This window comes from Salvelinus namaycush, unplaced genomic scaffold (assembly GCF_016432855.1).
Source record: "Salvelinus namaycush isolate Seneca unplaced genomic scaffold, SaNama_1.0 Scaffold280, whole genome shotgun sequence".
Taxonomy (NCBI): domain Eukaryota; kingdom Metazoa; phylum Chordata; class Actinopteri; order Salmoniformes; family Salmonidae; genus Salvelinus; species Salvelinus namaycush.
In genome coordinates this window covers 154,083-182,035 of record NW_024059675.1, presented here as the reverse complement: position 1 = coordinate 182,035, position 27,953 = coordinate 154,083, and the positions used below count along the sequence as shown (strand labels likewise).

The 27,953-nt window shown below is 46.3% G+C and overlaps 1 protein-coding gene across 1 annotated transcript; it reads left to right on the top strand.

Annotated features, from left to right (window-relative positions):
• Nucleotides 1-27,953, top strand: LOC120039574 (CD9 antigen-like). Its single transcript, XM_038984993.1, has 8 exons — nucleotides 1-268; nucleotides 18,215-18,317; nucleotides 19,785-19,882; nucleotides 23,755-23,829; nucleotides 24,006-24,098; nucleotides 27,141-27,197; nucleotides 27,306-27,389; nucleotides 27,787-27,953. Exons 1-8 carry the CDS (start codon nucleotides 200-202, stop codon nucleotides 27,850-27,852), a joined length of 645 nt encoding a protein of 214 aa, XP_038840921.1. The 5' UTR covers nucleotides 1-199; the 3' UTR covers nucleotides 27,853-27,953.

Below are 27,953 nucleotides of genomic sequence, written 5' to 3'. Positions count from 1 at the left end.
CACATTGAAATGGGCGGTCTGGAAACATAGTGAGAGGATCCTCAGGTGCTTTCCTCTGCTGACGATATTGACAGCGCGGCTTGATGTTCTTGAAAGCAGCACGGTGCACCGATATTGTTTACAAGTTTTAAAAGAGAAAGAATAGCAACAAACAACGATTTACGTTTTGTGAATTAGCGTTGCATTTTTGGAGCCAACAATGGGGAAAGTGGAAGGAGGAATGAAATGTGTAAAATATCTACTTTTCATCTTCAACTTCATATTCTGGGTAAGTCGTGATCGTTTTTTTTTATTTATTAGGCGAAATATGTTTGAGTTTGTGTTTGAATGAAGCGGTCTGTTGTGGCGACGCTGCGGACGGTGCAGCTAACGTTCGCCTGTCCAGCCTACGACAAATGCATGTTGCATCGCCATGCGGACATACCAAACCGCAGGATTATTTTTGCCCATTGTTTGTATTTTGTAACATTGCTTCTCGAATAGCGACCTTGCAGCTCTAGTCATTTTGCCGGTTCATTTGAGTCTCCCCCCCCGTCCTCGGCTATTTTTGGCCCTTTATTCATCGTGTGTATTAAGTAAATCGCGTCGGAATGGAAAGGGTGACTGCTAGGAGGTTGAGTTTTGGCTCGTCGGACACTCGGACACATTTTCCACTGAAGGAAAATCCGCCCTTTCCCCTAGCCTTGACGCGGCGTGTTTTTGATCGGATAGAGTGAGGGAGTTATATTACGCTGGTCCGGGTTGAACTGGGCAATGGCCCGTCAAAATCATCGGGCAAAAGCAGGGAGGTCGTAGCGATCTTCTCAAATCAAACAGTAATTTGCACCACTAGGTGCATCGTTCAGAAACATTAAACATGTTTTTTTTTAACATAAAATACATGTTTGAATTTAAGATCGTTTTCATTGGGAAGGCAGATGAAGCGTTTATCAAAAGCAAATCACCTTTGAATGTGAAAACACATTGGCCTGATCCTATTCATCACTCCACGTGCTTATTTACGTTATGTTTGTTTTGAGTCGACTTCGAGAGGGGCTCATTCCCGGGAGGCAGCCAGGTTCCAAAACGAACGCTATTGTTTTACACCGGGAAACTCCTCACACTGTAACGCGGGCCAGATAAACGAATCCCCTCGGAGTGAGTTCGGGGCGGTATGGAACAAACACCATCTCTCTCTCTCTGCGCCTGGGTCATTCATTATAAAACAGACATATGATTGATAAACACACAGTGGCGTGTATTCATGGATGTCAGACTAACCCCAAATATTTGACCAATAAGTTATTATTATTTTTTAATCTTTCGTCTCTGTGTTTTCATAATTTTGTCTGAATCTCTCCGGAGAAATAATGCAAGCGAAGGAAACAGCACCCGCCTGTCTCAGTATGTGTAGCCCATGTATCTGATGCTGTCTGGACCAAAATAGTATAACTTGTTTCCGCCGTAGCATTTGCTTGATTGATGCCAGCAAGCGTTTGGCCTCCCTTGATACAAAAAAATGATAAAAGAATGAGCCAATCAGCGTTGGTCTGGGGCAGCAAAACGTTCCCCAAGGAAGCCCAGTTTGGATTTGGCTTCAGACCAAATTACTTCCGTTGCAAAACATAATTTTCAGAAAAACGTGTCTGTTTCTGGTCTGTTTCTATTTGATGTCCTGCAGTAGCTAGCATGTTAAATCGGTCCTTTCCTAAGCCATGGATGGAGATGGGGATTTTGGACTTGTGGCTTTGACTTAATTCTCTGTTCAGGTAATTCTGATCTAACCATACTTTAATGAATATGTTGGCCTGAGACGATTTAAAGTTCAATATGTAGCTTAGCTGTAGGCTCACGTTAACTAGCTAGCTAACTTAGCTGGTTCAATGTTGACCATGTGAGGAAGTCAGGTAAGCAAGCATTTTAGCTAGGTAGCCTATGACAACAAACTAAAAGTGTACTACTGTATGACCGAGTCATAGACTGTTTTGCCAACATGAAAGAGAGGAGGGTGGCATTGGAGTTCAACTAGTCTACAAGTAGGATTAGTTTAAAAAAACGTTGTTTTACATCAGCGGGCACACAGAAATCAGTCCCATGGATAGCCACTTTATATTTAAGAACATTGATTGGACTAAATAGTTTTTGGTATCTTTAAGTTTGTTTTCGGTGTATTAAACTAAGAATATATAGCCTTGTTGATTTGATGTTTTAAATGTTTCAGTGTAAATGGTGCAGGAATAGCAGAGGCAGGGCTCCTGTTGTCTTTGTGCTGACTTGGCTGTAACTCTGTAGTTGTTTAGTAAACTGTTGAAAACATTAACTAGCCTGGCCATCCTGCAGGTCATATAACTGTTGAAAACATTGACTTGCCTGGCCATCCTGCAGGTCATATAACTGTTGAAAACATTGACTAGCCTGGCCATCCTGCAGGTCATATAACTGTTGAAAACATTGACTAGTCTGGCCATTATCACGGGCCTTATTGTATATCACTGTGGCTTAGGGGTTATAGAGCCTTATCACGGGCCTTATTGTATATCACTGTGGCTTATGGGGTTATAAAGCCTTATCACGGGCCTTATTGTATATCACTGTGGCTTAGAGGTTATAGAGCCTTATCACGGGCCTTATTGTATATCACTGTGGCTTACGGAGTTATAAAGCCTTATCACGGGCCTTATTGTATATCACTGTGGCTTAGAGGTTATAGAGCCTTATCACGGGCCTTATTGTATATCACTGTGTCTTATTAACGAAGGGGTTCTAGAGCAAACAACACAATCATCACAACATACAGTAGGTTGTAATATGGCTTTTATACAAGCTTGGCTTCCCGAGTGATTTTCCCCCCACGTACCGCTACTGTAAACACACACAAACTTAAAGTGTATTGGTTGTGTACACAGCTAAGCAGATGTAATAAAGTGTATTGGTTGTGTACACAGCTAAGCAGATGTAATAAAGTGTATTGGTTGTGTACACAGCTAAGCAGATGTAATAAAGTGTATTGGTTGTGTACACAGCTAAGCAGATGTAATAAAGTGTATTGGTTGTGTACACAGCTAAGCAGATGTAATAAAGTGTATTGGTTGTGTACACAGCTAAGCAGATGTAATAAAGTGTATTGGTTGTGTACACAGCTAAGCAGATGTAATAAAGTGTATTGGTTGTGTACACAGCTAAGCAGATGTAATAAAGTGTATTGGTTGTGTACACAGCTAAGCAGATGTAATAAAGTGTATTGGTTGTGTACACAGCTAAGCAGATGTAATAAAGTGTATTGGTTGTGTACACAGCTAAGCAGATGTAATAAAGTGTATTGGTTGTGTACACAGCTAAGCAGATGTAATAAAGTGTATTGGTTGTGTACACAGCTAAGCAGATGTAATAAAGTGTATTGGTTGTGTACACAGCTAAGCAGATGTAATAAAGTGTATTGGTTGTGTACACAGCTAAGCAGATGTAATAAAGTGTATTGGTTGTGTACACAGCAGATGTACTAGCGGGTGCAGTTAAGTGCTTATGTTAACTAGCTCCAAGCAACGCGGTGAAATGTCACACAGGCAGTGCTTGGACTGTTTACATTGAGGTGCAGGAGAGAGCCACACAATACATCTGATATAGTGTGTTCTGTAAAAGGAACGGGCGCTCAAGCGGTAGACCATTTGAGGTGCCAGTACTTCGGCTCCTGTGAGCGGTAGACCATTTGAGGTGCCAGTACTTCGGCTCCTGTGAGCGGTAGACCATTTGAGGTGCCAGTACTTCGGCTCCTGTGAGCGGTAGACCATTTGAGGTGCCAGTACTCGGCTCCTGTGAGCGGTAGACCATTTGAGGTGCCAGTACTCGGCTCCTGTGAGCGGTAGACCATTTGAGGTGCCAGTACTCGGCTCCTGTGAGCGGTAGACCATTTGAGGTGCCAGTACTCGGCTCCTGTGAGCGGTAGACCATTTGAGGTGCCAGTACTTCGGCTCCTGTGAGCGGTAGACCATTTGAGGTGCCAGTACTTCGGCTCCTGTGAGCGGTAGACCATTTGAGGTGCCAGTACTCGGCTCCTGTGAGCTCCTGCCCGTTTCGAGCACTGCGAACGGGTACACAAATTTATCAATTACAAAAAAAAACAGCAAGAAATGACGGAAATATTCCAATTACTCGGAGGTATTGAACGGCCGCTTTTCAACACGGTTGGATTTTCTAGGCCTGCTCACATTATGCCCTTATTTAGAAGTTGCATGGCACAAATAGTAGTTTTTCCATTTCCTTAAAGTCCCAATATGTAACTTTTTGGGTGAATTGACCAAATTCACATAGAAATGTAGTTGTAGATCTGTCATTCTACTTGACCGCAAGTCTAAGAAGCGGTATATCTGTTCTATGTGTGCCATTTCTATGCTTCCTGTTGTTTAAGTTTTGTACGTGCATCTGTTACTGTGGGTTTTGTACACTAGTTGAAACAACAGTATTTTTGGTTATGTAAAATACACTTCATAGTGGTTTAGATGGTACAATGATTCTCTACATTATACTAGTTTATTTTTGTCACAAACTAAAATTAAGCGAACTATTTTGAATTTTCATAACTAGTAAATGGCGTAGGGATTTATGCGTAGTGCGGCTTTAAAGTCATCATCTCTGCTCAGACGGTAGCAGTCAGCCAGCCAAACTCTCTATTATCTCTACCATCTCACGTTATCTCTGTTCTCCCCGTATTGTCTGTAGTCATCCTATTTAGCTAGCCTGACTACGTACGCTGCAGAGCTGTTTGGTGAAAAAAAGTGACCCGTTTTTCAAAGTAGATAAGGCGTACTTTCACAAACTCTCTCTCTCTCTCTCTCTCATTGTTGTGTACATTCGTCTATCGCTGCGGCGTATGTGGTCTGTGTTTATCTAATCTAATCTAAGTAGCAAGCCTAATGGTTTACCCATCTGTAAAAACAAGTGCAATGGATTATGGTCATCGTAGTTAATTACCAGGTTTTATGAACTGAACTAGGTTGAATATTTGCTTAATGAAAGCTACAAATCCCAGCATCCCATATAGTTCTTGACTTAATTTCTGTCGTGAATGATTTGATTTCTCTAGAGAAATGGCTCACACACAACAACAAAAAACAGAACTAAATGGAATTCAAGTATTAGAACCGATGTGTGTCAATTAGTTCCGTTTTAATAAAAAAAAAAAAAAAATGGGTTAATCGCTGAGCACGGACAAGTAGCCTCGTTATGCACATGCAACCACTGCCATTTTTAATTTATTCATATCAATACAGGCTTTAGGGTGCCCAACTCCCAGGCCGTGAAGACCAACTCTAGGTTCACAAGGTTGTCCCAAGCACCTGCGCTCTCTCGCTCTCTCTTTCTCTGTCTCACACACAACAGGAAGTGAAGAAAGTGTTGTCGCTGTGACAGGATGTGAAGAAACTGTTGCCACTGTGCTTGAACTTAGCTTCTGATGAAATCAGTGACACACATGCTGCCGTGACACTTTAGACTCATGAGCAGGGTTTTCGTTAGCCGGTAATAGCTGATAAATACAATTTGGTTCCCGGCCAATTGTCCAGGAGGAGAAGAAACAATCCCTTTGTGAAATAATGTTTCATAGCCTCGACACTGATAGAAATACCAGTTGACTGGTCAGCTGTATAGCCTCTACACTGATGGAAATACCAGTTGACTGGTCAGCTGTATAGCCTCTACGCTGATGGAAATACCAGTTGACTGGTCAGCTGTATAGCCTCTACGCTGATGGAAATACCAGTTGACTGGTCAGCTGTATAGCCTCTACGCTGATGGAAATACCAGTTGACTGGTCAGCTGTATAGCCTCTACGCTGATGGAAATACCAGTTGACTGGTCAGCTGTATAGCCTCTACGCTGATGGAAATACCAGTTGACTGGTCAGCTGTATAGCCTCTACGCTGATGGAAATACCAGTTGACTGGTCAGCTGTATAGCCTCTACGCTGATGGAAATACCAGTTGACTGGTCAGCTGTATAGCCTCTACGCTGATGGAAATACCAGTTGACTGGTCAGCTGTATAGCCTCTACGCTGATGGAAATACCAGTTGACTGGTCAGCTGTATAGCCTCTACGCTGATGGAAATACCAGTTGACTGGTCAGCTGTATAGCCTCTACGCTGATGGAAATACCAGTTGACTGGGCAGCTGTATAGCCTCGATGCTGATGGAAATACCAGTTGACTGGTCAGCTGTATAGCCTCTACGCTGATGGAAATACCAGTTGACTGGTCAGCTGTATAGCCTCTACGCTGATGGAAATACCAGTTGACTGGTCAGCTGTATAGCCTCTACGCTGATGGAAATACCAGTTGACTGGTCAGCTGTATAGCCTCTACGCTGATGGAAATACCAGTTGACTGGTCAGCTGTATAGCCTCTACGCTGATGGAAATACCAGTTGACTGGTCAGCTGTATAGCCTCTACGCTGATGGAAATACCAGTTGACTGGTCAGCTGTATAGCCTCTACGCTGATGGAAATACCAGTTGACTGGTCAGCTGTATAGCCTCTACGCTGATGGAAATACCAGTTGACTGGTCAGCTGTATAGCCTCGACGCTGATGGAAATACCAGTTGACTGGGCAGCTGTATAGCCTCGACGCTGATGGAAATACCAGTTGACTGGGCAGCTGTATAGCCTCGACGCTGATGGAAATACCAGTTGACTGGTCAGCTGTATAGCCTCGACGCTGATGGAAATACCAGTTGACTGGTCAGCTGTATAGCCTCGACGCTGATGGAAATACCAGTTGACTGGTCAGCTGTATAGCCTCGACGCTGATGGAAATACCAGTTGACTGGTCAGCTGTATAGCCTCGACGCTGATGGAAATACCAGTTGACTGGTCAGCTGTATAGCCTCTACGCTGATGGAAATACCAGTTGACTGGTCAGCTGTATAGCCTCTACGCTGATGGAAATACCAGTTGACTGGTCAGCTGTATAGCCTCTACACTGATGGAAATACCAGTTGACTGGTCAGCTGTATAGCCTCGACACTGATGGAAATACCAGTTGACTGGTCAGCTGTATAGCCTCGACACTGATGGAATTACCAGTTGACTGGTCAGATGTATAGCCTCTAGACTGATGGAAATACCAGTCAATAAATACATTTGACTAGTCATGCTCGTTGGTCTATAAGTTCATTTGCATAATTTAGTGGAATTAAATTGCCGCTTGTTTACAATATATTCGTTATGTATTAGGGATGCACCGATATGACATTTTTGACGGATACCGATGTCCAATATTTCCCTGATAACCGATTATTAAAAGTTTTAGCGGCCTTTTAAGCATTCAGTACAGTTTAAATAGTTGACACACACCACACTGACCAAAAAGTTATTTTTTTGGCATTTACGTATGTCCCCATTTACCAGTAAAACATAAATCAAAACCTATTTATTTCACTTACTTGCTGTTTCGTTGTTCAGTCGTTTCATTCTCAACCAGGATTTCTCATACATGCAGTGAAGTTTCAGCTGTCTGTGGCGTTGGGCCAGTAACCGGCAGGTGGCCTAGTGGTTAGAGCGTTGGGCCAGTGAAGTTTCAGCTGTCTGTGGCCTCTCGTCTTTGGTCACTGTGTCCGTTTCCATCTTGTCCAGCTGTGTCTGTAACATTTCACATAAAACCCTGTTTCTTGCCTGGGTTTGGCCTTGGTAGAGTTGCTCAGAAAGTGACTTTTTGGACCTGAATGCCAAAACATTCATGAGATTTAAGGTACTGGAAGTTGACTCCTTTTGAATATTCCACCATTACGTTTCAATTGACAGTTTAGTTGAATTTATTATTCATAAGACACAATCAAATCAAAATCAGATACAATAGAAAAAATGACTTTCTTCAGTAAGAAGGTAATCAATATTTTGAATTTACCTGACTGTGACCAGAACATCCAGTTGTGATGTATTTGTAGTGGGGTTCCAGCAACGAGGTCCTTTTGTAAAACGTAAAGTGGATTTACCTAGTTGGGTAGAGACCCGCGGAACCTCGAGTTAACAAACCTTGTGGATGGGTTTGGATTCTCGTGTAGTAGAGCTTTGTAATGAAGGGATCTATGGGACTTCATTTAGCAGACGCTCTTATCCAGAGCAAATTACAGGAGCAATTAAGGTTAAGTGCCTTGATTAACGGGAACATCGACAGATTTTTCAGCTAGTTGGCAAAGGGGATTTTGAAGGAGCGACATTTTCAGTTAGTGGCTCAACGATCTTAACTGCTAGGCTACCTGCCACCATGAGACATCCTTGCTTCGTCACTGGAAAAGATACGGTTTACTGTTTTATATAATTAATAATATATAATTTATAAGCTTCCGAACAGCGTTGTCAAAGTAATTTATTGTCATTTAAAAAAAAAATCCTTTTAACGTAAAATTATTTTAAAAATGCGTAAAACTATATTTCCCCCCCCCCATACTTTCATAGGTTATAGCTCGGACCCTATTTTCCATAATCGTAGGTGTTTGTGTTGTGTGTCGGTTGAGACACAACATGCTGTTGAATAAATGATGTCATGTCATGATGGTGATGTCATGTCAATCATACGAATAGAATTGATTTTAAATTGAAACGTCAACTTCTAATTACTACCACAAAGAGGTCCAATGGCAACTTAAATGGTCATGTCTATTGTGTTATCTATATTCCTATAGGTTTCCTCTGAAGGATTGACAGTATCATTTAAACAACAGATAGGGCAGCAGGCAGCCTAGTGGTTAGAGCGTTGGGCCAGTAACCGGCAGGTGGCCTAGTGGTTAGAGCGTTGGGCCAGTAACCGGCAGGTGGCCTAGTGGTTAGAGCGTTGGGCCAGTAACCGGCAGGTATCCTAGTGGTTAGAGCGTTGGGCCAGTAACCGGCAGGTGGCCTAGTGGTTAGAGCGTTGGGCCAGTAACCGGCAGGTGGCCTAGTGGTTAGAGCGTTGGGCCAGTAACCGGCAGGTGGCCTAGTGGTTAGAGCGTTGGGCCAGTAACCGGCAGGTGGCCTAGTGGTTAGAGCGTTGGGCCAGTAACCGGCAGGTGGCCTAGTGGTTAGAGCGTTGGGCCAGTAACCGGCAGGTGGCCTAGTGGTTAGAGCGTTGGGCCAGTAACCGGCAGGTGGCCTAGTGGTTAGAGCGTTGGGCCAGTAACCGGCAGGTATCCTAGTGGTTAGAGCGTTGGGCCAGTAACCGGCAGGTATCCTAGTGGTTAGAGCGTTGGGCCAGTAACCGGCAGGTAGCCTAGTGGTTAGAGCGTTGGGCCAGTAACCGGCAGGTAGCCTAGTGGTTAGAGCGTTGGGCCAGTAACCGGCAGGTATCCTAGTGGTTAGAGCGTTGGGCCAGTAACCGGCAGGTATCCTAGTGGTTAGAGCTTTGGGCCAGTAACCGGCAGGTATCCTAGTGGTTAGAGCGTTGGGCCAGTAACCGGCAGGTGGCCTAGTGGTTAGAGCGTTGGGCCAGTAACCGGCAGGTGGCCTAGTGGTTAGAGCGTTGGGCCAGTAACCGGCAGGTGGCCTAGTGGTTAGAGCGTTGGGCCAGTAACCGGCAGGTGGCCTAGTGGTTAGAGCGTTGGGCCAGTAACCGGCAGGTGGCCTAGTGGTTAGAGCGTTGGGCCAGTAACCGGCAGGTAGACTAGTGGTTAGAGCGTTGGGCCAGTAACCGGCAGGTGGCCTAGTGGTTAGAGCGTTGGGCCAGTAACCGGCAGGTGGCCTAGTGGTTAGAGCGTTGGGCCAGTAACCGGCAGGTGGCCTAGTGGTTAGAGCGTTGGGCCAGTAACCGGCAGGTGGCCTAGTGGTTAGAGCGTTGGGCCAGTAACCGGCAGGTATCCTAGTGGTTAGAGCGTTGGGCCAGTAACCGGCAGGTAGCCTAGTGGTTAGAGCGTTGGGCCAGTAACCGGCAGGTAGCCTAGTGGTTAGAGCGTTGGGCCAGTAACCGGCAGGTATCCTAGTGGTTAGAGCTTTGGGCCAGTAACCGGCAGGTATCCTAGTGGTTAGAGCGTTGGGCCAGTAACCGGCAGGTGGCCTAGTGGTTAGAGCGTTGGGCCAGTAACCGGCAGGTGGCCTAGTGGTTAGAGCGTTGGGCCAGTAACCGGCAGGTGGCCTAGTGGTTAGAGCGTTGGGCCAGTAACCGGCAGGTGGCCTAGTGGTTAGAGCGTTGGGCCAGTAACCGGCAGGTGGCCTAGTGGTTAGAGCGTTGGGCCAGTAACCGGCAGGTATCCTAGTGGTTAGAGCGTTGGGCCAGTAACCGGCAGGTATCCTAGTGGTTAGAGCGTTGGGCCAGTAACCGGCAGGTAGCCTAGTGGTTAGAGCGTTGGGCCAGTAACCGGCAGGTGGCCTAGTGGTTAGAGCGTTGGGCCAGTAACCGGCAGGTGGCCTAGTGGTTAGAGCGTTGGGCCAGTAACCGGCAGGTATCCTAGTGGTTAGAGCGTTGGGCCAGTAACCGGCAGGTATCCTAGTGGTTAGAGCGTTGGGCCAGTAACCGGCAGGTGGCCTAGTGGTTAGAGCGTTGGGCCAGTAACCGGCAGGTGGCCTAGTGGTTAGAGCGTTGGGCCAGTAACCGGCAGGTGGCCTAGTGGTTAGAGCGTTGGGCCAGTAACCGGCAGGTGGCCTAGTGGTTAGAGCGTTGGGCCAGTAACCGGCAGGTGGTTAGAGCGTTGGGCCAGTAACCGGCAGGTGGCCTAGTGGTTAGAGCGTTGGGCCAGTAACCGGCAGGTGGCCTAGTGGTTAGAGCGTTGGGCCAGTAACCGGCAGGTGGCCCAGTGGTTAGAGCGTTGGGCCAGTAACCGGCAGGTGGCCTAGTGGTTAGAGCGTTGGGCCAGTAACCGGCAGGTGGCCTAGTGGTTAGAGCGTTGGGCCAGTAACCGGCAGGTCGCTGGTGCCCTTGAGAAAGGCACTGAATCCCAATATGATCCACGATGGCTGACCCTCTAAAACAACACATTTTAATTTGAAGATTTAAATTGTATTCCCATTTTAGTAGTTTTCTCAGCCAAAACATGACAGCCACCCTGTATTCAAGAGCATGTTGTCTCAACCGATGGCAGGTACAACACATCAGATTATGTAAATAGGGTCTAAGCTACAACGTCAATATGCCAATATCAAAAAAGGTTAAAGGTTAAATGTCTAATATATATATATTTTTTTTAATGGTTTTGACAACCCTGTTTGTAAGCTTTTGAAATTATATCAATTTCAACTGATTTGTCTCTTTTCCAGTGATGAAGACATGGATGTCTCATGGTATTGTGGGCAAAATGGGGTCAGTTTGAGCTCCTTTTATCTGTTGAATGTTGGTCCAAAAGGTCCCTTTCGGAGCTCGTCTACAATGGGGACATATGTATGGAAGGTTTCATTCAAATCAAAAGGGCTGCTGTCAAAACGTTATTGGATTGACCTAAAAGTTAGTTTTTGTTTAACTATGTCTCTATTCATCAACCTAGGAGGGGGAGACAGGGGGAGAGAGGGAGACGGGGGGAGAGAGAGAGAGGGGAAAGAGAGACGGCGAGAGAGAGGGAGGGAGACCAACTGTCTCTCTTTATGATCCTGACCTAGATAAAGAGGAGACACACCAGAGTGGATGTTGCTTCCATCTCTCCTTTATAGTTTATCCTCCTCCTCTCATCCCTCCTACCCAGTCCCCAGACCTACACCCTCCTCTCCTCCCTCCTACCCAGTCCCCAGACCTACACCCTCCTCTCCTCCCTCCTACCCAGTCCCCAGACCTACACCCTCCTCTGCTCCCTCCTACCCAGTCCCCAGACCTACACCCTCCTCTGCTCCCTCCTACCCAGTCCCCAGACCTACACCCTCCTCTGCTCCCTCCTACCCAGTCCCCAGACCTACACCCTCCTCTGCTCCCTCCTACCCAGTCCCCAGACCTACACCCTCCTCTCCTCCCTCCTACCCAGTCCCCAGACCTACACCCTCCTCTCCTCCCTCCTACCCAGACCTACACCCTCCTCTCCTCCGCTGCAGACAGAGAGAGGGATGAAATCCAGCGGGGGAGGGGCCTGGTAGTACTTGCAAATCCGTTGTTAGAGAGAGACCAGGCGGGAGAGACCAGGCGGGAGAGACCAGGCGGGAGAGACCAGGCGGGAGAGGCTAGAGAGACCAGGCGGGAGAGGCTAGAGAGACCAGGCGGGAGAGGCTAGAGAGACCAGGCGGGAGAGGCTAGAGAGACCAGGCGGGAGAGGAGAGGATAGAGAGACCAGGCGGGAGAGGAGAGGATAGAGAGACCAGACGGGAGAGGAGAGGATAGAGAGACCAGACGGGAGACCAGGCTGGAGAGGATAGAGAGATCAGGCGGGAGAGGAGAGGATAGAGAGACCAGACGGGAGAGGAGAGGATAGAGAGACCAGACGGGAGAGGAGAGGATAGAGAGACCAGACGGGAGACCAGGCTGGAGAGGATAGAGGACAGACATGAGATGAGAGACCATCATATACAAAGATATTTATAACAAGAAACTAGTTCAACTTCTATACCATTTAGACTTGTCATTTTATATTCATGTAGATTAAAATGATGTAGTTTAGAGAAGAGCATAAATTTAGTTTTGTTAGCATTTTTAGCACTAACTTAAGATCAGAAAGTGTCTTCTGCAGTACCAGGAAGTCAGATTTCAAATTTAGAAAGTGCTTGGCCAATAGTAAGCCTGTAAATGAATTTGACAGTTTCTCATGTTATCATTGATGTTATTGACATAGATAGTAAACAATAGCTAGTACCAATGACTAGCGGGCCACCTTTCTGAACCTCTAGAAACATCCATCTGCCATGATGGCTAGGGTTCTTTCTTGAGGATCAGTGTTCAACCATGAGATAACATCAGAGCCCAGTCCAATCGAAAGACCGCTTCTTTAGACCGCGATCATCAGTGTCAAACGCTTTCGATAGGTCAAATAACATGGCAGCACTTCACTTTTCTATTCTCCAAGGCTTTTTACATTCAGCCAGGCAGTCAGTAATTCAGTCGCCCAGGCAGTCAGTAATTCAGTCAGCCAGGCAGTCAGTAATTCAGTCGCCCAGGCAGTCAGTAATTCAGTCGCCCAGGCAGTCAGTAATTCAGTCGCCCAGGCAGTCAGTAATTCAGTCGCCCAGGCAGTCAGTAATTCAGTCGCCCAGGCAGTCAGTAATTGTCAGCCAGGCAGTCAGTAATTGTCAGCCAGGCAGTCAGTAGTTGTCAGCCAGGCAGTCAGTAATTGTCAGCCAGGCAGTCAGTAATTCAGTCGCCCAGGCAGTCAGTAATTCAGCCAGCCAGGCAGTCAGTAATTCAGTCAGCCAGCCAGGCAGTCAGTAATTCAGTCAGCCAGCCAGGCAGTCAGTAATTCAGTCAGCCAGCCAGGCAGTCAGTAATTCAGTCAGCCAGCCAGGCAGTCAGTAATTCAGTCAGCCAGCCAGGCAGTCAGTAATTCAGTCAGCCAGCCAGGCAGTCAGTAATTCAGTCAGCCAGCCAGGCAGTCAGTAATTCAGTCAGCCAGCCAGGCAGTCAGTAATTCAGTCAGCCAGCCAGGCAGTCAGTAATTCAGCCAGCCAGCCAGGCAGTCAGTAATTCAGTCAGCCAGCCAGGCAGTCAGTAATTCAGTCAGCCAGCCAGGCAGTCAGTAATTCAGTCAGCCAGCCAGGCAGTCAGTAATTCAGTCAGCCAGCCAGGCAGTCAGTAATTCAGTCAGCCAGCCAGGCAGTCAGCCAGTCAGTCAGTCAGTCAGTAATTCAGTCAGTCAGCCAGGCAGTCAGTCAGTCAGTAATTCAGTCAGTCAGTCAGTAATTCAGTCAGCCAGCCAGGCAGTCAGTCAGTAATTCAGTCAGCCAGCCAGGCAGTCAGTCAGTAATTCAGTCAGCCAGCCAGCCAGGCAGTCAGTAATTCAGTCAGCCAGCCAGCCAGGCAGTCAGTAATTCAGTCAGCCAGCCAGGCAGTCAGTAATTCAGTCAGTCAGCCAGGCAGTCAGTCAGTAATTCAGTCAGTCAGCCAGGCAGCCAGGCAGTCAGCCAGGCAGTCAGTCAGTAATTCAGTCAGTCAGCCAGGCAGTCAGTCAGTAATTCAGTCAGTCAGCCAGGCAGTCAGTCAGTAATTCAGTCAGTCAGCCAGGCAGTCAGTCAGCCAGCCAGGCAGTCAGTCAGTAATTCAGTCAGTCAGCCAGGCAGTCAGTCAGTAATTCAGTCAGCCAGGCAGTCAGTCAGCCAGTCAGTCAGTCAGTCAGTAATTCAGTCAGTCAGCCAGGCAGTCAGTCAGTCAGTAATTCAGTCAGTCAGTCAGTAATTCAGTCAGCCAGCCAGGCAGTCAGTCAGTAATTCAGTCAGCCAGCCAGGCAGTCAGTCAGTAATTCAGTCAGCCAGCCAGCCAGGCAGTCAGTAATTCAGTCAGCCAGCCAGCCAGGCAGTCAGTAATTCAGTCAGTCAGTCAGCCAGGCAGTCAGTAATTCAGTCAGTCAGCCAGGCAGTCAGTCAGTAATTCAGTCAGTCAGCCAGGCAGCCAGGCAGTCAGCCAGGCAGTCAGTCAGTAATTCAGTCAGTCAGCCAGGCAGTCAGTCAGTAATTCAGTCAGTCAGCCAGGCAGTCAGTCAGTAATTCAGTCAGTCAGTCAGTAATTCAGTCAGCCAGCCAGGCAGTCAGTCAGTAATTCAGTCAGCCAGCCAGGCAGTCAGTCAGTAATTCAGTCAGCCAGCCAGGCAGTCAGTCAGTAATTCAGTCAGCCAGCCAGCCAGGCAGTCAGTAATTCAGTCAGTCAGCCAGGCAGTCAGTAATTCAGTCAGTCAGCCAGGCAGTCAGTAATTCAGTCAGTCAGCCAGGCAGTCAGTAATTCAGTCAGTCAGCCAGTCAGTAATTCAGTCAGCCAGGCAGTCAGTAATTCAGTCAGCCAGGCAGTCAGTAATTCAGTCAGCCAGGCAGTCAGTAATTCAGTCAGTCAGCCAGGCAGTCAGTAACTCAGTCAGTCAGCCAGGCAGGCAGTAATTCAGCCAGCCAGGCAGGCAGTAATTCAGTCGCCCAGGCAGTCAGTAATTCAGTCGCCCAGGCAGTCAGTAATTCAGTCGCCCAGGCAGTCAGTAATTCAGTCGCCCAGGCATTCAGTAATTCAGTCGCCCAGGCAGTCAGTAATTCAGTCAGCCAGTAATTCAGTCAGCCGGGCAGTCAGTAATTGAGTCGCCCAGGCAGTCAGTAATTGAGTCGCCCAGGCAGTCAGTAATTCAGTCGCCCAGGCAGTCAGTAATTCAGTCAGCCAGTAATTCAGTCAGCCAGTAATTCAGTCAGCCGGGCAGTCAGTAATTCAGTCGCCCAGGCAGTCAGTAATTCAGTCGCCCAGGCAGTCAGTAATTCAGTCAGCCAGGCAGTCAGTAATTCAGTCAGCCAGGCAGTCAGTAATTCAGTCAGCCAGTAATTCAGTCATCCGGGCAGTCAGTAATTCAGTCAGCCGGGCAGTCAGTAATTCAGTCAGCCGGGCAGTCAGTAATTCAGTCAGTCAGCCGGGCAGTCAGTAATTCAGTCAGCCCAGGCAGGCAGTCAGTAATTCAGTCAGCCAGCCAGGCAGTCAGTAATTCAGTAATTCAGTCAGTCAGTCAGTAATTCAGTCAGCCAGCCAGGCAGTCAGTCAGTAATTCAGTCAGCCAGCCAGGCAGTCAGTCAGTAATTCAGTCAGCCAGCCAGCCAGGCAGTCAGTAATTCAGTCAGCCAGCCAGCCAGGCAGTCAGTAATTCAGTCAGCCAGCCAGCCAGGCAGTCAGTAATTCAGTCAGCCAGCCAGCCAGGCAGTCAGTAATTCAGTCAGTCAGCCAGGCAGTCAGTAATTCAGTCAGTCAGCCAGGCAGTCAGTAATTCAGTCAGTCAGCCAGGCAGGCAGTAATTCAGTCAGTCAGCCAGGCAGGCAGTAATTCAGTCGCCCAGGCAGGCAGTAATTCAGTCAGCCAGTAATTCAGTCAGCCGGGCAGTCAGTAATTGAGTCGCCCAGGCAGTCAGTAATTCAGTCGCCCAGGCAGTCAGTAATTGAGTCGCCCAGGCAGTCAGTAATTCAGTCGCCCAGGCAGTCAGTAATTCAGTCAGCCAGTAATTCAGTCAGCCAGTAATTCAGTCAGCCAGTAATTCAGTCAGCCGGGCAGTCAGTAATTCAGTCGCCCAGGCAGTCAGTAATTCAGTCAGCCAGGCAGTCAGTAATTCAGTCAGCCAGTAATTCAGTCATCCGGGCAGTCAGTAATTCAGTCAGCCGGGCAGTCAGTAATTCAGTCAGCCGGGCAGTCAGTAATTCAGTCAGTCAGCCAGGCAGTCAGTAATTCAGTCAGCCCAGGCAGGCAGTCAGTAATTCAGTCAGCCAGCCAGGCAGTCAGTAATTCAGTCAGCCAGCCATGCAGTCAGTAATTCAGTCAGCCAGCCATGCAGTCAGTAATTCAGTCAGCCAGCCATGCAGTCAGTAATTCAGTCAGCCATGCAGTCAGTAATTCAGTCAGCCAGCCATGCAGTCAGTAATTCAGTCAGCCAGCCATGCAGTCAGTAATTCAGTCAGCCAGCCATGCAGTCAGTAATTCAGTCAGCCAGGCGCTTCACCTACTGTAGTTCAGATCCGTTACCGGGTGTCGATCCGCTTCACCTGCTGTAGTTCGGATCCGTTACCGGGTGTCGATCCGCTTCACCTGCTGTAGTTCGGATCCGTTACCGGGTGTCGATCCGCCTCACCTGCTGTAGTTCGGATCCGTTACCGGGTGTCGATCCGCCTCACCTGCTGTAGTTCGGATCCGTTACCGGGTGTCGATCCGCCTCACCTGCTGTAGTTCGGATCCGTTACCGGGTGTCGATCCGCCTCACCTGCTGTAGTTCGGATCCGTTACCGGGTGTCGATCCGCCTCACCTGCTGTAGTTCGGATCCGTTACCGGGTGTCGATCCGCCTCACCTGCTGTAGTTCGGATCCGTTACCGGGTGTCGATCCGCCTCACCTGCTGTAGTTCGGATCCGTTACCGGGTGTCGATCCGCCTCACCTGCTGTAGTTCGGATCCGTTACCGGGTGTCGATCCGCCTCACCTGCTGTAGTTCGGATCCGTTACCGGGTGTCGATCCGCCTCACCTGCTGTAGTTCGGATCCGTTACTGTAGTTCAGTAACCAAAATACAACCTGTCAAGGTGTGATGTCACATCATTCTCTCTGCAGACATCTAAGACTTTCTGGGAAAACGTGAAAACCGCATAAAAAAAACCCAGAGGGAGTTTTTACCGTATTCTGTTACCAAACTTTGCATCGTCGCAGTTATTCCACTAAATTAGTTTTTGTGTAAATGCATGTGTAAATTGATCAAAGTTGTCCCTGTCCATAGAGTTGTATGGTTTGTTCAACTCTTTGGAATCAATGTTTTTTTTGGGGGGGGCATACATTTTTAAAGTGAACAAATGAAAGTGTAATTCCGTTTCCGTGGAAATGCCCTAGACCAGGCCTGAGAGGAGAGGGGTGTGATGTAGGTGTATGCTGATGGTCTGTTGTTGAGGGGAAACTGTTAGAAGGCTATTTGTGTTCTACTCACCATCTCTCTTATCTTCTCTCTTTCTCACGCTCTTTCTCTCTCCCCCCCTCTCTCCCTCTCTCCTCTCTCTCTCTCTCTCCCCTCTCTCTCCCTCTCCTCTCTCTCTCTCTCCCCCCCTCTCTCCTCTCTCCCCCCCTCTCCCCCCCTCTCTCTCCCTCTCTCCCTCTCTCCTCTCTCTCCCTCTCCTCCCCTCTCTCCCTCCTCTCTCTCCCTCTCCTCCCCTCTCTCCCTCTCCCCTCTCTCCCTCTCCCCTCTCTCCCTCTCCCCTCTCTCCTCTCTCCCCTCTCTCCCTCTCTCCCCTCTCTCCCTCTCTCCCTCTCCCCTCTCTCCCTCTCCCCTCTCTCCTCTCTCCCTCTCTCCTCTCCCCCCTCTCTCTCCCTCTCTCTCCCTCTCTCTCCCTCTCTCTCCCTCTCTCTCTCTCTACTCTCTCTCCTCTCTCTCTCCCTCTCCTCCCTCTCCTCCCCTCTCTCCCTCTCTCCCTCCTCTCTCTCCCTCTCCTCCCCTCTCTCCCTCTCCCTCTCTCTCCCTCTCTCTCCCTCTCTCTCCCTCTCTCTCTCTCCCTCTCTCTCCCCCTCTCCCCTCTCTCCCCCTCTCCCCCTCTCCCCCTCTCCCTCCCTCTCTCTCCCTCTCTCTCCCTCTCTCTCTCTCCCTCTCTCTCCCTCTCCCTCTCTCTCCCCCTCTCTCTCCCTCTCTCTCCCTCTCTCTCCCTCCTCTCTCCTCTCTCTCCTCTCTCTCTACTAGTTGATGGGCTCGTTGGTCCTTGCGGTTGGATTGTGGTTGCGGTTCGATCCTGAGACCGTCGCTCTGCTGAACGGAGACGGAGCGCCAGACACCTTCTTTTATGGTGAGTACAGGGACAGGAATCAGCCAATCAGAATGGAGGGGATGTGTGAGTTAGCCAACGGGACTGGAGGAGGCCTATAAATGAACCAATGAGCACGGAGGAGAGACATAATGTCAGCCAATGACTTGTGATGTCAGAGAGGCTGAAAGTGGCCCTGGAGAAGCGGTGAGGATTGTAATTTCGGGTCACAAAAGTGTTTGTTTATAAACTGTATGAAAAACAGCGTTGTCGCCCCTATAAACGAACAGAAATATAAACACAACATGCACCTTGTGCTGGGGACAGTAAAATGGTACTGACTCTCCTGCTGGTCACTATATTATGTCTGTTTAGTCCACAGTTATGGTACTGACTCCTGCTGGTCACTACATTATGTCTGTTTAGTCCACAGTTATGGTACTGACTCCTGCTGGTCACTACATTATGTCTGTTTAGTCCACAGTTATGGTACTGACTCTCCTGCTGGTCACTATATTATGTCTTGTTTAGTCCACAGATATGGTACTGACTCCTGCTGGTCACTACATTATGTCTGTTTAGTCCACAGTTATGGTACTGACTCTCCTGCTGGTCACTATATTATGTCTTGTTTAGTCCACAGATATGGTACTGACTCCTGCTGGTCACTACATTATGTCTTGTTTAGTCCACAGATATGGTACTGACTCCTGCTGGTCACTACATTATGTCTGTTTAGTCCACAGTTATGGTACTGACTCCTGCTGGTCACTACATTATGTCTGTTTAGTCCACAGTTATGGTACTGACTCTCCTGCTGGTCAATACATTATGTCTGTTTAGTCCACAGTTATGGTACTGACTCCTGCTGGTCACTACATTATGTCTTGTTTAGTCCACAGTTATGGTACTGACTCTCCTGCTGGTCACTACATTATGTCTTGTTTAGTCCACAGTTATGGTACTGACTCCTGCTGGTCACTACATTATGTCTTGTTTAGTTCACAGTTATGGTACTGACTCTCCTGCTGGTCACTACATTATGTCTGTTTGGTCCACAGTTATGGTACTGACTCTCCTGCTGGTCACTACATTATGTCTGTTTAGTCCACAGTTATGGTACTGACTCCTGCTGGTCACTACATTATGTCTTGTTTAGTCCACAGTTATGGTACTGACTCTCCTGCTGGTCACTACATTATGTCTGTTAAACACTCCAGTCCAGTTTGACAGATGATGTTCAGCTTGTAATGTTCTTTCAGATATGATCTGGTTGATAATAGTGTTGTTTTTATGGTCTAATGCTACCCTCTGCTGGTGCTCCTGGGAACTGCAACATTCTCGCTGAATATATATAATACCCTGAATGATCTTCCATCTGATTTGTTTTCCTCTCTCTGTCTCTGTCTTTCTCTGTCTCTGTCTTTCTCTGTGTCTCTCTGTCTCTCTCTCTCTGTCTCTCTTTCTCTCTCTCTTTCTCTCTGTCTCTCTCTTTCTCTCTCTCTCTAGGTGTGTATATCCTGATCATAGCGGGCAGTCTAGTGATGTTGGTGGGATTCTTTGGCTGCTGTGGAGCCATACGAGAGTCCCAGTGTCTGCTGGGGTCGGTGAGTTGACACACTTCCCTGAGGGGCAGAAAACACAATCAAGCTAGCTATAGATAATTAGTCCGATCTTGACTGAACACAGAATCTTCAGTAACACTGTATTTTAAAAGTACACATATTAGCCACTAATTTGTAGTTCATCAGTGGGCTTATAAGCCCTTTACTAGCTCTCATTCAGTGGTTGGGAAAGTACCCTATTCTCAGACTGTAGTAAAAGGAAAGATACCTTAATAGACAATGACTCAAGTAAAAGTGAAAGTCACCCAGTGAAATACTACTTGGGTAAAAGTCTAAAAGTATTTGGTTTTTTAAATATACTTAAGTATCAAAAGTAAAAGTATAAACCATTTCAACTTCCTTATATTAAGCAAACCAGACAGCACAATGTCATTATTGTTGGATAGCCAGGGGAACACTCCAACACTCAGACATCATTACAGATAGCCAGGGGAACACTCCAACACTCAGACATCATTTACAGATAGCCAGGGGAACACTCAGACATCATTACATATAGCCAGGGGAACACTCCAACACTCAGACATCATTACAGATAGCCAGGGGAACACTCCAACACTCAGACATCATTTACAGATAGTCAGGGGCACACTCCAACACTCAGACATCATTACAGATAGCCAGGGGCACACTCCAACACTCAGACATCATTACAGATAGCCAGGGGCACTCCAACACTCAGACATAATTTACAGATAGCCAGGGGAACACTCCAACACTCAGACATCATTTACAGATAGCCAGGGGAACACTCAGACATCATTACAGATAGCCAGGAGCACACTCCAACACTCAGACATCATTTACAGATAGCCAGGGGAACACTCCAACACTCAGACATCATTACAAATAGCCAGGGGAACACTCCAACCCTCAGACATCATTTACAGATAGCCAGGGGAACACTCCAACACTCAGACATCATTTACAGATAGCCAGGGGGAACACTCCAACACTCAGACATCATTACAGATAGCCAGGGGCACCCTCCAACACTCAGACATCATTTACAGATAGCCAGGGGAACACTCCAACACTCAGACATCATTTACAGATAGCCAGGGGAGCACTCCAACACTCAGACATCATTTACAGATAGCCAGGGGCACACTCCAACACTCAGACATCATTTACAGATAGCCAGGGGAACACTCCAACACTCAGACATCATTACAGATAGCCAGGGATACACTCCAACACTCAGACATCATTTACAGATAGCCAGGGGAACACTCCAACACTCAGACATCATTACAGATAGCCAGGGGAACACTCCAACACTCAGACATCATTACAGATAGACAGGGGCACCCTCCAACACTCAGACATCATTACAGATAGCCAGGGGAACACTCTAACACTCAGACATCATTACAGATAGCCAGGGGAACACTCCAACACTCAGACATCATTTACAGATAGCCAGGGGCACACTCCAACACTCAGACATAATTTACAAACGAAGAATTTTTGTTTAGTGAGTCCTCCAGATCAGAGGCAGTAGGGATGACCAGGGATGTTCTCTGTTTAGTGAGTCCTCCAGATCAGAGGCAGTAGGGATGACCAGGGATGTTCTCTGTTTAGTGAGTCCTCCAGATCAGAGACAGTAGGGATGACCAGGGATGTTCTCTGTTTAGTGAGTCCTCCAGATCAGAGGCAGTAGGGATGACCAGGGATGTTCTCTGTTTAGTGAGTCCTCCAGATCAGAGGCAGTAGAGATGACCAGGGATGTTCTCTGTTTAGTGAGTCCTCCAGATCAGAGGCAGTAGGGATGACCAGGGATGTTCTCTGTTTAGTGAGTCCTTCAGATCAGAGGCAGTAGGGATGACCAGGGATGTTCTCTGTTTAGTGAGTCCACCAGATCAGAGGCAGTAGGGATGACCAGGGATGTTCTCTGTTTAGTGAGTCCTCCAGATCAGAGGCAGTAGGGATGACCAGGGATGTTCTCTGTTTAGTGAGTCCTCCAGATCAGAGGCAGTAGGGATGACCAGGGATGTTCTCTGTTTAGTGAGTCCTCCAGATCAGAGGCAGTAGGGATGACCAGGGATGTTCTCTGTTTAGTGAGTCCTCCAGATCAGAGGCAGTAGGGATGACCAGGGATGTTCTCTGTTTAGTGAGTCCTCCAGATGACCAGGGATGTTCTCTGTTTAGTGAGTCCACCAGATCAGAGGCAGTAGGGATGACCAGGGATGTTCTCTGTTTAGTGAGTCCTCCAGATGACCAGGGATGTTCTCTGTTTAGTGAGTCCTCCAGATCAGAGGCAGTAGGGATGACCAGGGATGTTCTCTGTTTAGTGAGTCCACCAGATCAGAGGCAGTAGGGATGACCAGGGATGTTCTCTGTTTAGTGAGTCCTCCAGATGACCAGGGATGTTCTCTGTTTAGTGAGTCCTCCAGATGACCAGGGATGTTCTCTGTTTAGTGAGTCCTCCAGATGACCAGGGATGTTCTCTGTTTAGTGAGTCCTCCAGATGACCAGGGATGTTCTCTGTTTAGTGAGTCCTCCAGATGACCAGGGATGTTCTCTGTTTAGTGAGTCCTCCAGATGACCAGGGATGTTCTCTGTTTAGTGAGTCCTCCAGATGACCAGGGATGTTCTCTGTTTAGTGAGTCCTCCAGATCAGAGGCAGTAGGGATGACCAGGGATGTTCTCTGTTTAGTGAGTCCTCCAGATCAGAGGCAGTAGAGATGACCAGGGATGTTCTCTGTTTAGTGAGTCCTCCAGATCAGAGGCAGTAGAGATGACCAGGGATGTTCTCTGTTTAGTGAGTCCTCCAGATCAGAGGCAGTAGGGATGACCAGGGATGTTCTCTGTTTAGTGAGTCCTCCAGATCAGAGGCAGTAGAGATGACCAGGGATGTTCTCTGTTTAGTGAGTCCTCCAGATCAGAGGCAGTAGGGATGACCAGGGATGTTCTCTTAATAATTGTGTCAATTGGACCTTTTTTCCTTTTGAAAATGTAACTTGTACTTTTGGGTGTCAGGGAAAATGTATGGAGTAAAAAGTACATTATTCTCTTTAGGAATGTAGTAAAGTAAAAGTTGTCTAAAATATAAATAGTAAAGTACAGATACCCCCGAAAAACCACTTACGTAGTATTTTAAAGTATTTTTACTTAACTACTTTACACCACTGGTCTCATTAGCCATATGTTAAGCCTTAACTAAGTGATTTCTAATTCAAACATGATGAGTCATGTATAACAGGCCAATCACTAATAACCTGGTTATTAGCTATAATAAAGGACAAGTTACACAAGAAGAACTCTCAGTAAGCTGTCTCCATATGGGACGAATACGGGACAGGTACCTCTATATGGTCCCTGTTCTGAAATGGGACCATATTTCTACCAACCTGTCCAGATATGACCTTATTGGACAGTAAGGGACATACCTCTCCCTACAGCCAACATTCATGTCAAACACGGATAACTTATAACGTTGCAATAGGAAATCACTTAATTAAGGCCTAGTATATGGTTCATGATACTTATTAAAGGACTTTATATGCTACTTATATACACACTGATAAACTACAAATTAGTGGCTAGTATGTGTACCTTTAAAATACAATGTTACCTAATCATCTGTTCCCAAGAGCTCAGGATAAACCCAGATCAGAAACCATGGAAACAGTCCACTCTAACCGTTCTTTGTGTTCCAGATCAGAAACCATGGAAACAGTCCACTCTAACCGGTGTTTGTGTTCCAGATCAGAAACCATGGAAACAGTCCACTCTAACCGGTGTTTGTGTTCCAGATCAGAAACCATGGAAACAGTCCACTCTAACCGGTCTTTGTGTTCCAGATCAGAAACCATGGAAACAGTCCACTCTAACCGGTCTTTGTGTTTCAGTTCTTTGCCTGTCTGCTGATAATCTTTGGAGCAGAGGTTGCCGCTGGTGTGTTTGGCTTCTTAAACAAAGACAAGGTACCCATAATGCACCTCACCACTCCACCACGCTATTGTGGTTCCAACTGTCATTTATTGTCTTACTTCAGATAACCAATCAGACGGAGTTGTGGCGTTTGCGTCGCAGTAACGCCACCTGTCAGAATATAATGATAGTTTTATTTTGACGGTCTTGTCTGATTCTTTTCTCACAGATAATCGAAGATGTCCAGAACTACTACATCAAATCCTACAACGACGACAACAGCAACAACAACACAATGATACAAAACTCTTACCACAAAGTTGTAAGTTACATTAACACTGACATTTTATCTGGTGACAAAAACGATGCTTGAAAACAATAGTACATACGATAGAAGATGCATAAGATTTATTGTTGATTTCAGTGATACAAAACTCTAGTAGAACTACCGATTGGCAGTGCCCTCCATAAGTATTGGGACAGTGTGACATTTTGTTATTTTGTCTCTGTACTCCCAACACTTTGGTTTTTTAAATTAAACAATGACTATGAGGTTAAAGTGCAGACTGGCAGCTTTAATTTGAGGGTATCTCCATCCATATCTGATGAATCGTTTAGAAATTACAGCATTTCTGTACTTAGTCCCCCCCATTTTAGTGAACCAAAAGTATTGGGACAAATTCACTTATGTGTATAAAAGTAGTCAGAAGTTGAGTATTTGGTCCCATATTCCTATCACACAATGACTACATCAAACTTGTGACTCTTTAAACTTGTTGGATGTATTTGCTGTTTGTTTTGGTTGTGTTTCAGATTATTTTGTGCCCAATAGAAATTAATGGTAAATAATGTATTGAGTCATTTTGGAGTCACTTTTATTATAAATAAGAATAGAATATGTTTCTAAACACTTCTACATTAATGTGGATGTTACCGTGGTTACGGATAGTCCTGAATGAATCGTGAATAATGACGAGTGAAAAAGTTAGACGCACAAATATCAACCCCCCCCCCCCCCCCCCCAAGACATGCTAACCTCCCCTGTTATTGTAATGGTGAGAGGTTAGCATGTCTTGGAGGTATGATATAAAATGCTAACCTCCCCTGTTATTGTAATGGTGAGAGGTTGGCATGTCGTGGGGGTATGATATAAAATGCTAACCTCCCCTGTTATTGTAATGGTGAGAGGTTAGCATGTCTTGGAGGTATGATATAAATAGGCTAACCTCCCCTGTTATTGTAATGGTGAGAGGTTAGCATGTCTTGGGGGTATGATATAAAATGCTAACCTCCCCTGTTATTGTAATGGTGAGAGGTTAGCATGTCTTGGGGGTATGATATAAAATGCTAATCTCCCCTGTTATTGTAATGGTGAGAGGTTAGCATGTCTTGAGGGTATGATATAAAATGCTAACTGCCCCTGTTATTGTAATGGTGAGAGGTTAGCATGTCTTGGGGGTATGATATAAAATGCTAATCTCCCCTGTTATTGTAATGGTGAGAGGTTAGCATGTCTTGCGGATATAAAATGCTAACCTCCCCTGTTATTGTAATGGTGAGAGATTAGCATGTCTTGGTGGTTTGATATAAAATGCTAACCTCCCCTGTTATTGTAACGGTGAGAGGTTAGCATGTCTTTGGGGTTTGATATAAAATGCTAACCTCCCCTGTTATTGTAATGGTGAGAGGTTAGCATGTCTTGGTGGTTTGATATAAAATGCTAACCTCCCCTGTTATTGTAATGGTGAGAGGTTAGCATGTCTTGGGGTTATGATATAAAATGCTAACCTCCCCTGTTATTGTAATGGTGAGAGGTTAGCATGTCTTGAGGGTATGATATAAAATGCTAACGTCCCCTGTTATTGTAATGGTGAGAGGTTAGCATGTCTTGGGGGTATGATATAAAATGCTAACTCCCTTGTTATTGTAATGGTGAGAGGTTAGCATGTTTTAGGGGTATGATATAAAATGCTAACTTCCCCTGTTATTGTAATGGTGAGAGGTTAGCATGTCTTGGTGGTATGATAAAAAATGCTAACCTCCCCTGTTATTGTAATGGTGAGAGGTTAGCATGTCTTGGGGGTTTGATATAAAATGCTAATCTCCCCTGTTATTGTAATGGTGAGAGGTTAGCATGTCTTGGGGGTATGATATAAAATGCTAACCTGTAATGGTGAGAGGTTAGCATGTCTTGAGGGTATGATATAAAATGCTAACTGCCCCTGTTATTGTAATGGTGAGAGGTTAGCATGTCTTGAGGGTATGATATAAAATGCTAACTGCCCCTGTTATTGTAATGGTGAGAGGTTAGCATGTCTTGGTGGTTTGATATAAAATGCTAACCTCCCCTGTTATTGTAATGGTGAGAGGTTAGCATGTCTTGGGGTTATGATATAAAATGCTAACCTCCCCTGTTATTGTAATGGTGAGAGGTTAGCATGTCTTGAGGGTATGATATAAAATGCTAACTGCCCCTGTTATTGTAATGGTGAGAGGTTAGCATGTCTTGAGGGTATGATATAAAATGCTAACTGCCCCTGTTATTGTAATGGTGAGAGGTTAGCATGTCTTGGTGGTTTGATATAAAATGCTAACCTCCCCTGTTATTGTAATGGTGAGAGGTTAGCATGTCTTGGGGTTATGATATAAAATGCTAACCTCCCCTGTTATTGTAATGGTGAGAGGTTAGCATGTCTTGGGGGTATGATATAAAATGCTAACTTCCCCTGTTATTGTAATGGTGAGAGATTACCATGTCTTGGTGGTATGATATAAAATGCTAACCTCCCCTGTTATTGTAATGGTGAGAGGTTAGCATGTCTTGGTGGTTTGATATAAAATGCTAACTGCCCCTGTTATTGTAATGGTGAGAGGTTACCATGTCTTGGTGGTATGGTATAAAATGCTAACCTCCCCTGTTATTGTAATGGTGAGAGGTTAGCATGTCTTGGGGTTATGATATAAAATGCTAACCTCCCCTGTTATTGTAATGGTGAGAGGTTAGCATGTCTTGGAGGTATGATATAAAATGCTAACGTCCCCTGTTATTGTAATGGTGAGAGGTTAGCATGTCTTGGGGGTATGATATAAAATGCTAACTCCCTTGTTATTGTAATGGTGAGAGGTTAGCATGTTTTAGGGGTATGATATAAAATGCTAACTTCCCCTGTTATTGTAATGGTGAGAGGTTAGCATGTCTTGGGGGTATGATATAAAATGCTAACCTCCCCTGTTATTGTAATGGTGAGAGGTTAGCATGTCTTGGGGGTTTGATATTTGTGTGTCTAACTTAGTCACTCATCATTATTTACGATTCATTCAGGACTATCCGTAATCATGTTAACACTCCCTCTCTCCCCTGCAGCTGAACTGTTGTGGAACGTCCCAGAGCGTCTGCCCCGAGGCCCCAGCTGACACCAAGGTGGGACTAATGACAGTAGATAACTACCTGGATAGCCATCATCGCTAACTTGGGCAAAAGATTGGAATTTTAATTTAAATCTTTATGTTGTTTCTAACGTGTGTGTAGGACTGTGAGGTGGGCATCAAGGAGTTCTTCAACAGTAAACTCTACATCATCGGTTACGTGGGGATCGGCATCGCTGGAGTCATGGTGAGAACAGGACTGGGGAGTCTGTCTTTCTCTCCCACAGACAGACACACACATAAACACACAACTTTAAATTGCTCTCCAACAATGTCTCCTTCCTTTCTCTCTGTCTTTGTCTGTCTCTCTCTCTCTCAATTCAATAGACTTTATTGACTTTAATTACTTACATACTTACCATAACAAAAATTGGTGGGACCAACAGCAATAATAATAGTAGTAGTGGACATGGGATTACCATTAACAGCAACTACAACAACAATATTAATCAGAACAACAATACATTAAAGCAATGGTAGTAGACCAGTGTCAACATGACTGAGAAGACCTGGTATGAAATACAATTGACATCTTTCCCTCTCCCGCTCTCTCTATCTATCCCTCTTTCTCTCTCTCTCTCTAGATTATAGGGATGATCTTTAGTATGGTGCTGTGCTGTGCCATCCGCAACAGCAGGGAGATCATCTAACCAGGCAGAGCTTCCAGTCCTCCAGCACCCCCAACAGCCCAACTCCAGTCCTCCAGTCCCCCCAACGGCCCAGCTCCAGTCCCCCCAACGGCCCAGCTCCA